Genomic DNA, 15,162 nt, shown 5'->3' with positions numbered 1-15,162 from the left:
GGTTGTATAAAGCAGTTCAGAGCTTTGCACAAGAAAATGAGAACTCTCTTGCTGTTCTGTGGTTGTGTCTTTGCCCCCATGGGAGGGGTCGGCCAGATGTGGTACTGACTCCAGCTGTCCTGATCGTTCCAGGTAACTGTCTGGACTACACCAACCTGCACGTGTACCTGGAGGACGAGACGTGGCTTCAGGTGGACGGAAGACGGATGAAGTACTGCCGATGCAGCCGGTCGGAAATACGGTGTCACAGTGTCCCGGTACAAGGTAGGTGTGGCAGCTTTACGGTACCAGCGGCTGGAAAACCCGGGTTTGATTGGTGGTTGGCGCATAGTGGGAGGAATTAAGGGTTATGGGGAAAAGGCAGGCAGGTGGAGATGAGTCCATGGTCAGATCAGCCATGATCTTATTGAATGGCAGAGCAGGCTCGACGAGCCAGATGGCCGACCCCTGCTCCTGTTTCTCATGTTCTTATGACAAATAAAGCTAGTCTTTAAATCATTAGAATTGCTGCCGGCGTGATCGAGGCAGAAGGCGGTAACTGTCCACACAGGATGGTCCCTGCTCCCTGGGCCAGGACCACTCAGCCAGCATCGGTTCAGCTGCATCCTCACTGCCGAACGCCGTGACAGACGTTGTTCTGCTGCAGCAGGACCGAACCGTGCATGGAAGTTATTACAAGTTTACAAAATAAATGAGTAGTGCAAAGGAATATTGAGGTAGTTTTGACGAGTTCATCGACTGTGAGAAATCTAAAGGGAGAGCGAAGGAAGAAATCTCGGACAAAAAGTGCCGACTGCTTATTTCCCTCCAAAGATGCCTGCCGAGTTCCTCCGGTGCTAATTGTATACGGCTGATTTATATTCCCTCTCAGCCCTATTCTCATGCCTTCTCTGTGTAACCCCTGAAGCCTTTACTAACTAAGAACTTGTCAACCTCCACTTTAAATATACCTAATGACTCGGCCTCCGCAGTCACCTGTGCCAATGAATTCCACAGATATCAAACCCTCTGGCTAAAGAAGTTGCTTCTTGGGATGTCCTTCTATTCTGAGGCTGTGCCCTCTGGTCCCAGATTGCCCTGCTATAGGAGACGATCTCTCTACACCCACTCTATCCACGCCCTTCAATATCAATGAGACCCTCCCTCGTTCTTCTAAACTCCAGCGGGTACAGACCCAGAGCCATCAGACGCTCCTGACCCATTTTGGCCTTGGCAGCCATCTGCCGCAGTGAACTCCAAAAATTCCCGGCCCTGCGGCGGGCGAGTTTCCGGTCTAGTGGAGGTGCCTAACTCTGCCTTGTGTTCCCATTTTGACAGATTGTCCCAAGAACATGTGCTACAATGGTGGGAAGTGTCAACAGGCCGTGTACTCAGCAGACCAAGTCTGCAAGTGCCAAAGTGGGTACAAGGGACCACTGTGTGAAATCGGTAAGTCCCACCGCTGCTCTTTTGCAAACTCAGCTCGGTCCCCGCGCCTTCTCCGTCTGGCCCTCACTCTCCTCTCCCTCTGCGTCACAGACACCAAGGAGCGCTGTTACAGGGGTCGCGGCACCAGCTACCGTGGGACGTGGAGCAGAACCGTCTCCGGGAAGCGGTGCCTCAACTGGAACATGAGGGTCGTGGCCTTATCGCGCTACAACGGCCATGCCACCAACGCCCAGCAGTGGGGTCTGGGGAACCACAATTTCTGCAGGTACGCACCCTCCCAGCTCACCGACTGGAGCCGCTGTTCACCGACCTCCCTTCGGAATCAGAACCCGAACTGCTACATATACAGCACAGTGTAGTACAGGCTACTCAGCCCACAGTGTTGTGCTGACCCTTTATCCTAATACCAATCTAACCCTATCATCCTACCTCATCATCATGTGAGTCTCTTAAATGTCCCTAATGTACCTGCCTCTACCACCACCTCTGGCAGGGTGTTCCTTGTGCAAAACCACTCTCTGCATAAAAAAAATCTTACCTCTGATATCCAGGGGTGCAGTGCTAGCCGGAGCACACCCGGCACATCTTTAAGAGAAAAACCGAAATAAACAAGCTAGTTAATTAGGTGCCACCCAGGATGATTAGAATATCTCAGAAACTGCTGATCTCCTGGGATTTTTAGGCACAACAGACTCTGGAGTTTACAAAGAATGGTGCCAAAAGCAAAAAAAAACATCCAGCGAGTTGTTAATATTAAACCCTCCACAGAAACGCAGTTTATGTAGATGGTTTAGTGTGGCGTCAGCCTGCCATTAGCTTACCTACTCCTCTCTGGGTGTCTTGTAAACCCATAGCGTCATACAGCACAGAAACAGGCCCTTCAGCCCGGCTCATTTATGCTGACCAGGACATCCATCCAGGTTGGTCCCATTTGGCCTGTATCCATCCACATCCCTGTCCAAGTCTCTTTTAATTGTTACTCTGCTGGTTCTACCACTTCTTATGGTGGCTTACCCTCTCTCTGTGAAGAATTTCCCCTCGGCTCCCCTCTCACCGTGAGCCTGTCCCCTCTAGTTCTTGGTTTCCTTACCCCGGGGGCAGGCTGGGTGATTCCTCATCTGCATGCACCTCATGGTTTTGTGCGCACCTCCAAGCTCCCCCCGCCCCCCCGCCCCACCCCGCCGCTTCCCTGCCCGCCAGACCCCTCCCGCTGTTGTGAGTGTGACCTCTGTCTTGTTGCAGGAACCCTGACAACGACTCAGTGCCCTGGTGCCACGTCTACAACGGACACGTCATTAGCTGGGAGAAATGCAGCCTCCCTGCCTGCCCTCGCAGTAAGTCTCCACAGATTCCCTTGGAGGGGTGGGATTGCTGGGAGGAGGGTTGCTTTTCGCCTCTCGTTATGGTGACTTCCTCCTACTGCTGGACTGCAGACAATTAGGCCACCACTGATCCTCAACGTACTCCATGTCTCCCCATTGCCCCACCGACACCTCTCTCATTGTCTCTATCGCCATCTCTCCCCCTTACCCTGCTAGGGATGTCTTCTCTTCTTCATTCTCTCTCTCACTCCTCCCATTCCCTCTTTTTCATTCTTCTCTCTCTCCACTTCCCTCTCGCTCTTCTTTCTATCTCTCCTGCTCTTATGCTCTCTTTCCTTTCTCACTCTCTCTCATCTCTCCTCTCTTTCCTTTTCTCTTTCTTTTTTTTTGTAACCTATATTTTATTGAATTTCATCATCAAACAAACATTTCCACAAGATGTATTTCAGATACTGTACATATATATCATATAATCGTATTTGTCACAAAGTTCCACATAATATTTATCTGAAGTTTACTCTTATAGAAAGGAGAGGAAAGAAAGAACAATCAAAAGTAGAAAACTATGTACAGAGTAGGGAGTGATCTTTTTTTAAACAACATATTCATTGACTTGTGAGAATAAAATCAGGCCTATAAGATGTTATGTAGTTAAACCATTTTTCCAGTATGAATAAAATTGTTCCAACTTATGATTAACAGATGCTGTTATCTTCTCCATCTTGTAAATGTCCATTGTAATTTCCATCCATACATTTAAAGTTGGGCTCTCCTGTGACAACCATTTCCTGGTAAGGGTCTTTTTACCAGTCACCAGCAGTACATTCACTAAAATATTTATATTTATCTCTTTTTAACCATCCTTTTCTCTTTCTATCTCTTTATCTCTTTCTCCACAACATTGCCCCTCTTGGGAATACTATCTCACCCCCCTCCCAACCCCCAAGCGTAGCTCACCCTCTCTCATCAGCAGCCTCCTGATGCCCTTGGACCTTGTTCCCCACCCCGCGGGAAGCCAGCTGTCCCCTGGACCCATAGTCCTGGGAGGGCTCAGAGGTGCGCCGAGAACTGACTCTTTCATAACCGAGCTGCTGTCCGTCCGCAGAGTTCAAAGACGAGTGCTATATCTCAAATGGAGCGTCGTACCGGGGAACAAAGGACTACTCACAGTCCGGGCAACCCTGCATCAGCTGGGACTCCGAGCTGCTGCGACGCAGGGCGTACAACGCCTGGGTGCCCGACGCCCACCGCCTAGGGCTTGGCAGCCACAACTACTGCAGGTATGACTCAGCCCAGAGGCCGGAGAAGCTACAGAACAGGGGCCAAGGGGAAACTTTACTGAGGTGTAGGTGGAATAGTGAAGGCCCCAGGTGGGGGGGGGGCCTCTCTCCCCTGGGGAAAAAAAAATTAACTTTATTTTTTGTACGTGCAAAATGCGTCGTTTTTACTTTAAAGTCCAACACAGTCCAACGGTGAGCTGGGGGGCAGCCCATATGTATACTTCCAGAATCAACAGAGCATGCTCCAACTTACTAAGCTAACCAATACGTCTTTGGACTGTGGGAGGAAACTGGAGCACCTGGAGGAAACCCACGCGGTCACGGGGAGAACAGGCAGTGGCAGGAATTGAACCCGGTCTCTGGCGCTATACAGTCTCATGTTAACTGTACACTAATCATTACGCCGCCTTGCTTCCCTTGGCGAGGTAGTTTTAAAGTGAAGGGCGGAGGAATTGGGAGGGGGATGTGTTCACCCAGAGGGGTGGGAGTTGCCACAGAAACCACCCCCACCCCCTGCCCCTGACAGACCGGGACGTGCACAGCTGCAGGCCCAGCACTGGACGGTGGGGGCAGGTGCCTGTCTGCCAGTATGGACGGATGGGCAGAATGGCCAGTGGCGGTGCATGGAGGGGAGGAGGTGGCCGTGCAGGGGGACATGGTCCCTGGCACCAAAAAGTGGAAGGAACACCCACCTGGAGCAAAGTCGTAGGTTCAAACGGCTCAGAAATAGGCCCTTCAGCCCGTCTGATCCGTGCTGACCAACTGCAGGGGAGGGAAACCCCTGTGGTCCGCTCAGTGCTTTTTACTGTCCTTGGGCAGTGATTTCCATGTAGTCTCGTCGTGCCATGACTCAAGTCGTGTAAGATGTTCTCCCAAGGGGCTGTCTATAGGTGGGTCTTGGGTGGCTGTGGGGGCTGATCCGGGATCCACTCGTTCCGGTGCGGTGTGGGTGACAGTAGATGGTTACCATAGTTACTGCTTGGGTCTTTTGATTGTCCGGTCTCTCCTTTCTCTGCGGCACGACGAGGGTCGCTCTCAATGTACGCACCTCCCTCTTGAACAGATTTCCTCCACGTGCATCTGTTGAGTACGATGTCTTCCCGGTTTTTGATGTAACGTTGAATTTCTTCAGGCTGATTCTGATGTTATCTTTGGTCCGGGTACTTGCCACTCTGTGCAAAAGGTGGGGCTAGTCTAGCAAGCTGTTTTTTTTTCCCCAAGGAACAGATAGATACACGTTCTAATAAACCTGTTTGCTAACTCTTGCTCAATGTCTCTCTCCAGGAATCCCAATGGAAGTCCAGAACCTTGGTGCCACGTAAAGGGAAGGCGTGAAGTCACCGTGGAACCTTGTGACATTAAACACTGTAACCCAGAAGGTGAGAATCACACCCTCGCTGACACACATCATGAGCGTTCGTACCCCTCACCACTCACACTCCCTCTGACACACATCCAAAGTTCAAAGTTCAAATCCAAAATAAATTTATTCTCAAAGTACACCTATGTCACCATTTATGACCCTGAGATTCATTCTCTTGTGGGCATACTCAATAACTATTATAGATTCAATGAAGGACCACTCCCAACAGGGCTGACAAACAGCATGCAAAAGACAAGGAACTGTGCAAATGCAAAAGAAAAATAAATAATAATAAATAAATAGCAATAAATATCAAGAACGTGGGATGAAGAGTCCTTGAAAGTGAGTCCATAGGTTGTGGGAACAGTTCAGTGATGGGGTTCAGAAGCCTGATGATTGAGGGGTGGTAACTGTTCCTGAACCTGCTGGTGTGAGTCCTGAGGCTCCTGATGGCTCTGGTGGTGAGGTCCTTGATGATGGATGCTGCTTTCTCATGGCGGTGCTCCTTGTAGACGTGCTCAGCGGTGGGGAGAGCCTTGCCTGTGACGGACTGGGCTGTAGAGATACCACACCATCAGGTTCAGGAACAGTTACTACCCTAGAACTATTAACCCCCTGAACTGGTGTGGATAACTTCACCCGCTGGCACACTGAGCTCATTCCTTGACCCACAGACTCACTTTCACACTCTATGGGGTCTACGACCCATGTTTTCAGTATTATTTATCTATAAGTTTGACTTCTTTTGCACATTGGTTGTGTGTCATTATTTGTGAATGGTTTTTCATAAGTTCTATGGTATTTCTTTATTTCCTGTGAGAAGTGAATCTGATGGTGACATATATGTACTTTTGATAATGAACTTACTTTGACTTGAACTTCACCCCACAAGGACTCTGGCAAACATGATGCCATATCCAACTCAATCTCCTCTGCCTGCACATGATCCATCTCTCTCCCTGCTGATTCACATGTCTAAGAGCTTCTCAACTGTCACCATCTCCCCTGACAGCCCAGTCCTGACACCATTCACTCTCTCTGTGTTTAAAAAAAAATTACCCTGCACATCACCTTTAAGTCCCCCCCCCACCTCACCTTTAATGCATATCCTCTAGTATCTGACATTTCTACCATGGGGGAAAAAATTATCTATCTTATGTACAGTGTACCTCTCACAAAATTGGCAGCTCTTGTAGGGTCTCCGCTGCCCCAGCAAAAGCAGCCCAAGTTTATCCGACCTTTCCTTATAGAACATACCTTCTAATCCAGGCAGCATCCTGGTGAACCTCTTCGGCACCTTCTCCAGACCCTCTATGTACTTCCTGTAATGGGACAACGAGGATTGTGCACAATACTCCAAATGCAGCCCAACCAGAGTTTCACAAAGCCGCAATGGGACTTCCTGATTCTTATACTCAATGGCCCAACCACTGAAGGCAAGCATGCTATACGTGTTCTTTATCGACTTGCATTGCCACTTTCAGAGAGACCCTCAGCATCTTTCCATACGTCGCTGCTGTTCAGGATCCTGTCTCTGAAGTACAACCATTCACACTTGCCCAGATTAAACTCCATCTGCCACTCCTCTGCCCATGTCTGCCACTGTGTACCTTAGCACAGCGGTTAGTCTCACCCTTTGCAGTGCCCGTTCTCTCTGTGAACCTGTGGGTTTCCTCCGGGAGCTCCCATTTCCTCCCACATTCCATTCAGAAGGTGCACGGTTCGGGTTAGTAGGTTGTGAGTATGCTACTTTGGGCTGCTGTCAGCACGTCCTCAGACTGCGTTTGTCAGTAACACAAACGCCACATTTCACTGTATATCTCGAGGTACATTTGACAAATAAAAAAAGAAACACAGAAATCTACAGCACATTACAGGCCCTTCGGCCCACAATGTTGTACTCTAGGAGCTGCCTAGAATTTCCCTACCTCTATTTCTCTAAGCTCCATGTACAAGTCTAAGACTCTCTTACAAGACTCTATTGTTTCCGCCTCTACTACCGTCGCTGGCAGTGCATTCCACACACCCACCACTCTCTGTGTGAGAAACTTACCTCTGACATCCCCTCTGTACGAACTTCCAAGCACCTTAAAACTGTGCCCTCTCGTGCTAGCCATTTCAGCCCTGGGAAAAAGCCTCTGACTATCCACACAATCAATGCCTCTCATCATCTTATACATCTCTATCAGGTCACCTCTCATCCTCCGCCACTGCAAGGAGAGAAGGCCAAGTTCACTCAACCTATAAGGCATGCTCTCCACGTCTTTAGTCTTTAACTGATCCATATCCTGATGTTACCCTTTGACGACCTTCTTCCCCGTTACCAAACTTTGTCTCGTTAAGTCTGATGGGAAGGGCTGAAACCCTTTTGCCCACTTGCAGAGGAGACCTGCGGCAGGAGAGACCCCATGCTCCAGCAGTTCAGGATCAAGGGTGGGGCATTCGTCGACATCACGTCCCACCCGTGGCAGGCAGCCGTCATGTACTATGACAAACGGGGCAAAGACCTGCGATTCCAATTCGGAGGGAGCCTGATCGCCTCGTGCTGGGTCCTGACCGCGGCTCACTGCTTTCAGGACAAGTAAGTAGTTGCTGGGCTAGGGGCCTTGGGACTGCGGGTGCTCGGAGGCGAGTGACTAACAGTCAGAAAACGTAGAAGCTGATCTTGGAGTAGGTTAAACAGTTGGCACAATGCTGTGGCCCAAAGAGCCTGCCCTCTGCTGTCTACTTTTCCCGTAGCTTCTATTTTAATCTTTCCTTGAATGAGCGCATCATATTCCCACATCTCTCTCATCTTTAGGAGTTGTCCGTCTTAGAGCGAATGGGCAGGACCCATCATCCTGAAGTGTCAACTGTTCGCTTCCCTCAATAGATGCTGCCTGACCTGCCCACTACAGCACAGTACAGGCCCTTCGGCCCACAATGTTGTGCTGACTGTTTAACCTGCTCCAAAGTCGATCTAACCCTTCCCTCCCACACACCCCTCGATTCTTCTATCATCCATGTGCCCATCTGAGAGTCTCTTAAATGTCCCTGATGCCTCTACCACCACCCCTGGCAGTACGTTCCACACACCCACCTCTCTCGGTGTCAAAAACCTACCTCTGGCGTCCCTCCTAAACTATCCCTCCAATCACCTGAAAGGCATTTCTGCCCTGCGAAAAAGTTTCTGTCTGTCCGCTCAATCTGTGCCTGTTGTGCGCCCATCAAGTCAGCTTCTCGTCTTCCTTCACCCCAAAGAGAAAAGCCCTCGCGCCCTCGGTCTCCCCTGGTGAGCAAAGGGTGCTGGGGACCGGATATCAAAGTGGAACAAGCCAGAAGCACTCAGCAGGTCAGTCAGCGCCTGTGAAGAGAGAAACAGAGTTAATGTTTCAGGGCGATGTTCTGACTGCATCCTCAGCCCGAAACGTCCACTGTCCACTTCTCTCTTCAGACGCTGCCTGCCTAACTGAGCTCCCCCAGCATTTCTAGTAGGGAGACCCCACCCAGTAGGAGAGACCCCAGCATGCGGAGGCTCGGGTGCCGAGGTAGGAGTGTGAAGATCCCAGTCAGAGGGAGCGACCCTTGGATGGGGAGATCCCCAAGTACAGAGATTCTTGGGTACAGAGGAGGGTGAGGCCCTGAGGCAGGGAGGTAGGTGAGACGCCCGGGTTATACAATGAGCCCAGTTACTCAAAGCTTCTTGCTCCCAAACAGACAAAAGCCACAAGAGCTGAGAGTGGTGCTGGGCAGAACGAAGGTGAAGGAGTCGACAGTCGGGGAGCAGGTGCTGGAGGTGGAGGAATACTTCGTTCACGAGGGATACTCTGAAGATACTTACAACAACGACATAGGTACGAGACCATTCCTCTTCCCCTCCTGCAACAGCCTGGCCCATCCAGGTCCTCGTGACCCCTTCCACCCACCCGTCCCCACGTGGTAAGCACTGCCGCCATTCAGCTGAAGGTCAGAGGCAGCAGAAGAGGCCGAGATGGCCGCAGCAACGTGTGACAAGTAGTGCGAATCTATCTCTCCCTCCTGCACTGCGTGCGTGATCAGGTCGTACCCGGTGTACCGAACTGAGAGGCGGAGTGAGTGGTTCCCCTGATGTCTCACGCTGAGTGTGGGGATGGGTCGTTCCCTGTGTACAGACCCGAGGGTGGGGGTCATTCCCTGTGTACGGACCAGAGGGTGGGTTGGGGGTCAATTCCTGTGTACGGCCCCCCAGGGGTGGGGTCGTTCCCTGTGTACAGACCCAAGGGTGGGTGGGGTCGTTCCCTGTGTACAGACCAGAGGGTGGGTCGGGGGTCAATCCCTGTGTACGGACCCGAGGGTGGGGGTCATTCCCTGTGTACGGACCAGAGGGTGGGTTGGGGGTCAATCCCTGTGTACAGACCCCCAGGGGTGAGGGTCGTTCCCTGTGTACAGACCCAAGGGTGGGTGGGGTCGTTCCCTGTGTACAGCCCCCCCATGGGTGGGGTCATTCCCTGTGTACAGACCCGAGGGTGGGTGGGGTCGTTCCCTGTGTACGGCCCCCGGGGGGGGAAGTGGACCGGCCCCCACCACGCCGTGGTTGCAGAGCCTCCCGGCCATCAGCGGGGCAGCAGCAGCCGCAGCAGTGCTGACAGCACCCAGGTAGCTCGGGCCCAACCCGTCTCACGTGTAACCCCCCCTCCTTCCCCTCCAGCCCTCATCAAACTGCGCTCCAAGGATGGGAGGTGCGCCAAGATGACGCGGTCTGCGCGCACGGTGTGCCTGCCGCAGAAGGGACAGCGTCTGGCCGACTGGACGGAGTGTGAGATCTCTGGATACGGCAGGTTGCAGCCATGTAAGTGTATCCACGGGTGGTCAAACCCGAAAGGCGGGGGGCAGCGCAGTGCCGGCGTGGCCAAACCTCAGCAAGAGGAGGCAGCACACATGGGGGGGGGGGGACAGTCAGGGGGTGGGGGGAGTCAGGGGGTGGGGGGAGTCGGAGGGGTAGGGGGGAGTTGGGGGGTGGGTGGAGTCAGGGGTGGGGGAGTCGGGGGTGTGGGGAGTTGGGGTGGGGGGAGTCGGGGGGTGTGGGGAGTTGGCGGGATGGGGGGAGTTGGGGGAATCGGGGGGTGGGGGGAGTCGGCGGGGTGGGGGAGAGTCAGGGGGGTGTGGGGAGTCAGGAGGAGTGGGGGGAGTCAGGGGTGGTGGGTGGTGTTGGGGGGTGGGGGGAGTTGGCGGGGTGGGGGGAGTTAGGGGGGAGTCAGTGGGTGGGGGGAGTCGACGGGGTGGGGGTACGCCCGCTGAGCTGATTCCAAGTTCCAGGCAAGAGCCCAGTCCATCACAGGCAAAGCCCTCCCCACCTTTGAGCACAATTACAAGGAGCACTGTCACAGGAGAGCAGCATCCATCGTCAAACACCCCCACCATGATCTCTTCTCATTACTACCATCAGGCAGGAGGTACAGGAGCCTTAGATCCACACCACCAGGTTCAGGAACAATTATTACCCTTCCACCACCGGGCTCCCAAACCAACTTCACTCGTCTCATGCGGAGCAGGCAAATGGCTTCTCCTGGTCCTATTTCTTATGGATGGCGAGAGTCCTTAATGATGAATGCTTCCTTTTTGAGGCCGCGCCATTTGAATGTGCTCTGTGCCATTGAACTTGCTCCACCATCCAATAAGATCATGGCTGGTCTGGTCATGGTTTCAGCTCCACCCACATCATCCTCAATTCCTCTGGAATGTAATGGAAAGTCATTGTGTCTTCATGGTGGAGTCCATCTCTGGGGTCAAAGTGCACTGCCTCGGACGTCAGGGCCTGGCCAAGGCCAACCGCCAGCCTGTTGGGTGGGGGAGAGGGGTTGAGCGGTCATGCTGTTCCTGTGAGTCTCGTGCTGCCGCTCTGACCTCTGACCTTCTGATCTGCCCTCCTCAGTTGACCATAAGTTCGCCTCGGAACTGAAGGAGGGAAACGTGCGCCTCTACCCGGCGAATAAATGCACACCGGACCAGCTGAACAACCGCAGCGTCACTGAAAACATGATCTGTGCGGGCAATACCCAGGGCACCAATGATGACGCCTGCAAGGTTAGTGCTGGGGAGGGAGGGCCTCAAATCTATGCTCGGGTCTTGGGGTCCAAGTCCTCAGCTCCCTGAAAGTGGATTGGGTGCTGGCGGGCACGTATGGTATGGTTGCCTTCGTTGGCCAGGGCATTGAGTGTTCACTCACTGGCCACATTACTAGGTACCACCTGTACATAATAAAGTGGCCGCTGAGTGTGGGTTCGTGGTCTTGTGCTGACGTAGTCCTTCGGCCTCGAGGTTTGATGTGCTGTGTGTTGAGAGAGGCTGTTCTGCACACCACAGTTGTCACGCCTGGTTATTTGAGTTACTGCCGCCTCGGATTGAACCTGTCTGGCCATTCTCCTCTGACCTCTCCCGTTAACAAGGTGTTTTTACCCACAGAACTGCCCCTCGCAGGTCACATTTTATTTTTTGCACCATTCTCTCTAAATTCCAGAGATTCTTGTGTGTGAAGGTCCCAGGAGATCAGCAGTTTCTGAGATACTTAAACCACCCCTTCTGGCACCAAAAAATCATTCCGTGGTCAAAGTCACTTAGATCACATTTCTTCCCCCATTCTGATGTTTGGTCTGAGCAACAACTGGACCTCTTGACCGTGCCTGCATGCTTTAATGCATTGAGTTGCTGCCACATGATTGGCCGATTAGCTATTTGCACTAACGAGCTGGCGTACCACCGAGTGTAAGAATCGGGATTCCATGCTAAAGCTTTGGTTGGACTACACTGAGGGTATTGTAGTCGGTTCTGGTCACCAATTATAGAAACGATGTCGACGCTTTGGAGAGGATGCTGAAAAGATTCCCCAGGTGAAATTGACAAGTTAGCCTATTCTGGTCACATGTACCAAAGTTCTGTGCAGGTGGACCACGCAAATCAACTCATTACCATGGTGCCTTGAGGCCGTACATGGGAAAACAGTAGCAGAATGCAGAGTAGTGTTATAGATACAGAGGAAGTGATGTGAAGGCAAACTATAAGGTGAAAGGTCATAATGAGGTAGATTGTGAGGTCAGGTCTTGTCGTACTAGGGAGGCATTCACGAGTCTTGTAACAGGGAGGCGAAAGTTGTACTTCGGCCTTCAGGCTCTTGGACCATCTCCCCGATGGGGTGGGGGTGGGGGGGAGAAGAGAGAACGTCCGGGGGCAGGTGGGGTCTTTGAGCTGGCTGCTTTACCAAGGCAGCAAGATGGAGACCATGGAGGAGAGCCTGGTTTCCTGCGATGTGTCCACAGCTCCCTGATGCTGGCTAACAGTTTCCAGTGGTCAAGGGTAGAGCCGTTGCCTCGCCAAGTGTGGTGCGTCTGGATAGGAAGCTTTCTGTGGTGTCTGGGTCCTGGTACAAGGAGGCGATGGGCACACTGGGGTTGTTTCGGTGTACTCCTGAAGAACCCGTTCAGCTCCCTGACCCCAGCTCTGTTTTTTTCCGTCTGCACAGGGGGATTCCGGAGGTCCACTGGTCTGCGAGGCAAAGAGGCAGATGAGTCTGCAAGGCATCATCAGCTGGGGGATTTCCTGTGGGAAAAAGGGAGTTCCTGGCGTCTACACCAAGGTGGTGAACTACCTGGAATGGATTCGTGACCACATGAGCAAGCCTTCACTCCCCTATTACAAGAGCCTCAACCGGCGCGAGTAAATGAGGCAGGCAGCACCTCTGACCCCGTGCCTGACACCCCCACCCACCACCCCAGTGCTGAGGACATAGTGACAGAGGAAGCCCACCCCTCTCCCCCGGGCTCTGACGGACATTGGGGTCCCTCTGTTGAGCTGCTTTCTGACTAGAGGAGAACTTGCTCTGCCCACGCTGATGGTCACTTGCTGCTTCCTGTAGTATTCCAGCACAACCGCTCCGCTCCGATCCGATCTGATCCGATCCGATCCGATCCAGTCCTGTCATTTTGCCTTTACCGGTTGACATCGCAGCACCTCCCCTGGGGAGACTCTGTTCTGTCCGCAGCCTGGCGACTCTAGGTGGGGGAGATTGAGCCTGGGGTCTGAGTCTCACACACACACACACACACACACACTCAAAGTCACTCATAGTGCACACAGGCACACACACTGACACAGATACACCCACACATACAGCGTGCACAATCACACACGTACACAAACACACACTGCACATAGTAAGAAAGACACAGATACATACATATACTGTGTGTATATATTATCCACACACACACACACACACACACACACACACACACACACACACACACACACACACACACACACACACACACGCTGCACATAGTCACACAGAGACAGACACACACACACACACACACACACACGATGACTGGGAGATCTCAGTTATTCCAACTGACTAGAGTCAAAAGAATCCTAATGCTGAAATGTTTTTGTCTGGCTTGACCAGCTGTTTTCAATAGTTGCCCACACTGTATGAGCACTCAAATTGTACCCGTTTAATAGCTGCAGGGCTGTCCCAGTCTGGCACTGGGACAGTGTCCTCAGCATAGCAGCCCCTCCCGCCTGCAGATGATACCAAACAGAAACAGCTCCCCGCTCCCTCTGCCCCACTCCGGATACTGCCTTTCCCCCTGCCCCGACGTTACCAATTTCGGTGAGGACTACTGTCCGCCCGTGACTGCAGGCTCGCCGTGTGCGTGGAGGTAGAGTGGAACGCTCTCGGCTACTGCGTGGAATCCAGGAGTGAGTGGGTGGTTGGGTAGTGTCACAGCGCGCCCACAACTTTCTCACCGTAACCCGTGCGTAGGAGGAAACTGGTGCGGCCAGAGGAAACGGGGAGGAATGGACAAACTCCTTCCGGGCACTGTCGGGAATTGAACTCCGACTGTTGGCACTGTAGGCGCCGTGGCAGCTGGCATGCCGCCGGGCTGCCCGCCACGCTACTGAAGGAAGCAAGAGTTCAGAGTTTTAATTCAGACGACGCAGAAAACCAAAAAAATCTGCAAAAACGCGGCTGTAGCCACAGACAAATCCAGCATCTGTCCACGGCTGGATGTGGGATGGTGCCTGCATACTGTCTGTGCACGTGGGGTGGTGGGGTGGGGGGCAGAGGACATTGCAGGAAGGAGGTAGATAAGCCCTCATCCTCGGGACGCTGGCACAGAAAGCAGTGGCTCGCCCGTCTGTCTGCTCCTGCGAGTACGGGAACCAGCACGATTGCAGAGCCGCCACTGTGAACCCACTCCAAGTGTGCCACTGACAATGCCTTCCTTGGCGTGCAAACCTTTGCAGGGGTGCGGATGTGTCTGCACAACCCTCCAAGTCTGTGAATTAGTGTGAGTGTGCGGGCGCCTCTTAGTGACAGAACATACAACGTCTCTTCATAATGCACACTCCATCCCATCCATTAGTATTTAAGCATTCCTTTGTACTAAAATATTTATTGTTCTATATTTTGAGTGTTTTACTATTTTTCTGGATTATATTAATGCAATATTTAAAGATTCTTGCATTACATGTTCCTTTTTTTTAAAAAAAAATAAATCTTGAAGTATTTGCTTATTTTCACTGGTGCCTGTCTCTCATTTGCAAGGGGTGACTCAGCCGTTGGAATTTCCTTCAGCGGTTTTTACTGGTGAGAAGGTCTGTCTGGATCCTTCAGCAGATGCCTGTCCTAAACTATCTTCGATGGACCGGCATCCTTTTGCTGGCTAGGCAGCATTTCGCTGGGCCGTGACTCAAGCAGACAGACCCGGGGGGGGGGGGGGGAGCTGCACTCTAAGCATTTTAAGGGTCAAGC

The 15,162-nt window shown here is 52.4% G+C and overlaps 1 protein-coding gene across 3 annotated transcripts in view; it reads left to right on the top strand.

Moving 5' to 3' along the window:
* plat (plasminogen activator, tissue) overlaps positions 1 to 14,924 on the top strand; it is a 29,605-nt gene extending 14,681 nt beyond the window's left edge. For all 3 annotated transcript variants that reach the window (XM_072266323.1, XM_072266321.1, XM_072266322.1), the window contains exons 4-14: positions 133 to 264; positions 1,318 to 1,428; positions 1,519 to 1,693; positions 2,671 to 2,762; positions 3,856 to 4,030; positions 5,315 to 5,409; positions 7,776 to 7,974; positions 9,090 to 9,226; positions 10,060 to 10,200; positions 11,284 to 11,435; positions 12,868 to 14,924. In XM_072266323.1, the coding sequence (XP_072122424.1) occupies positions 133 to 264; positions 1,318 to 1,428; positions 1,519 to 1,693; positions 2,671 to 2,762; positions 3,856 to 4,030; positions 5,315 to 5,409; positions 7,776 to 7,974; positions 9,090 to 9,226; positions 10,060 to 10,200; positions 11,284 to 11,435; positions 12,868 to 13,065 (1,607 nt within the window). In that variant the 3' untranslated portion in view covers positions 13,066 to 14,924. The remainder of the gene's footprint in view (positions 1 to 132; positions 265 to 1,317; positions 1,429 to 1,518; positions 1,694 to 2,670; positions 2,763 to 3,855; positions 4,031 to 5,314; positions 5,410 to 7,775; positions 7,975 to 9,089; positions 9,227 to 10,059; positions 10,201 to 11,283; positions 11,436 to 12,867) is intronic.
* The last annotated feature ends 238 nt before the right edge of the window (positions 14,925 to 15,162 follow it).

This window comes from Mobula birostris, chromosome 8, assembly GCF_030028105.1.
Source record: "Mobula birostris isolate sMobBir1 chromosome 8, sMobBir1.hap1, whole genome shotgun sequence".
NCBI classification, from domain to species: Eukaryota; Metazoa; Chordata; class Chondrichthyes; order Myliobatiformes; family Myliobatidae; genus Mobula; species Mobula birostris.
This window is presented reverse-complemented; position numbering and strand designations above follow the sequence as displayed.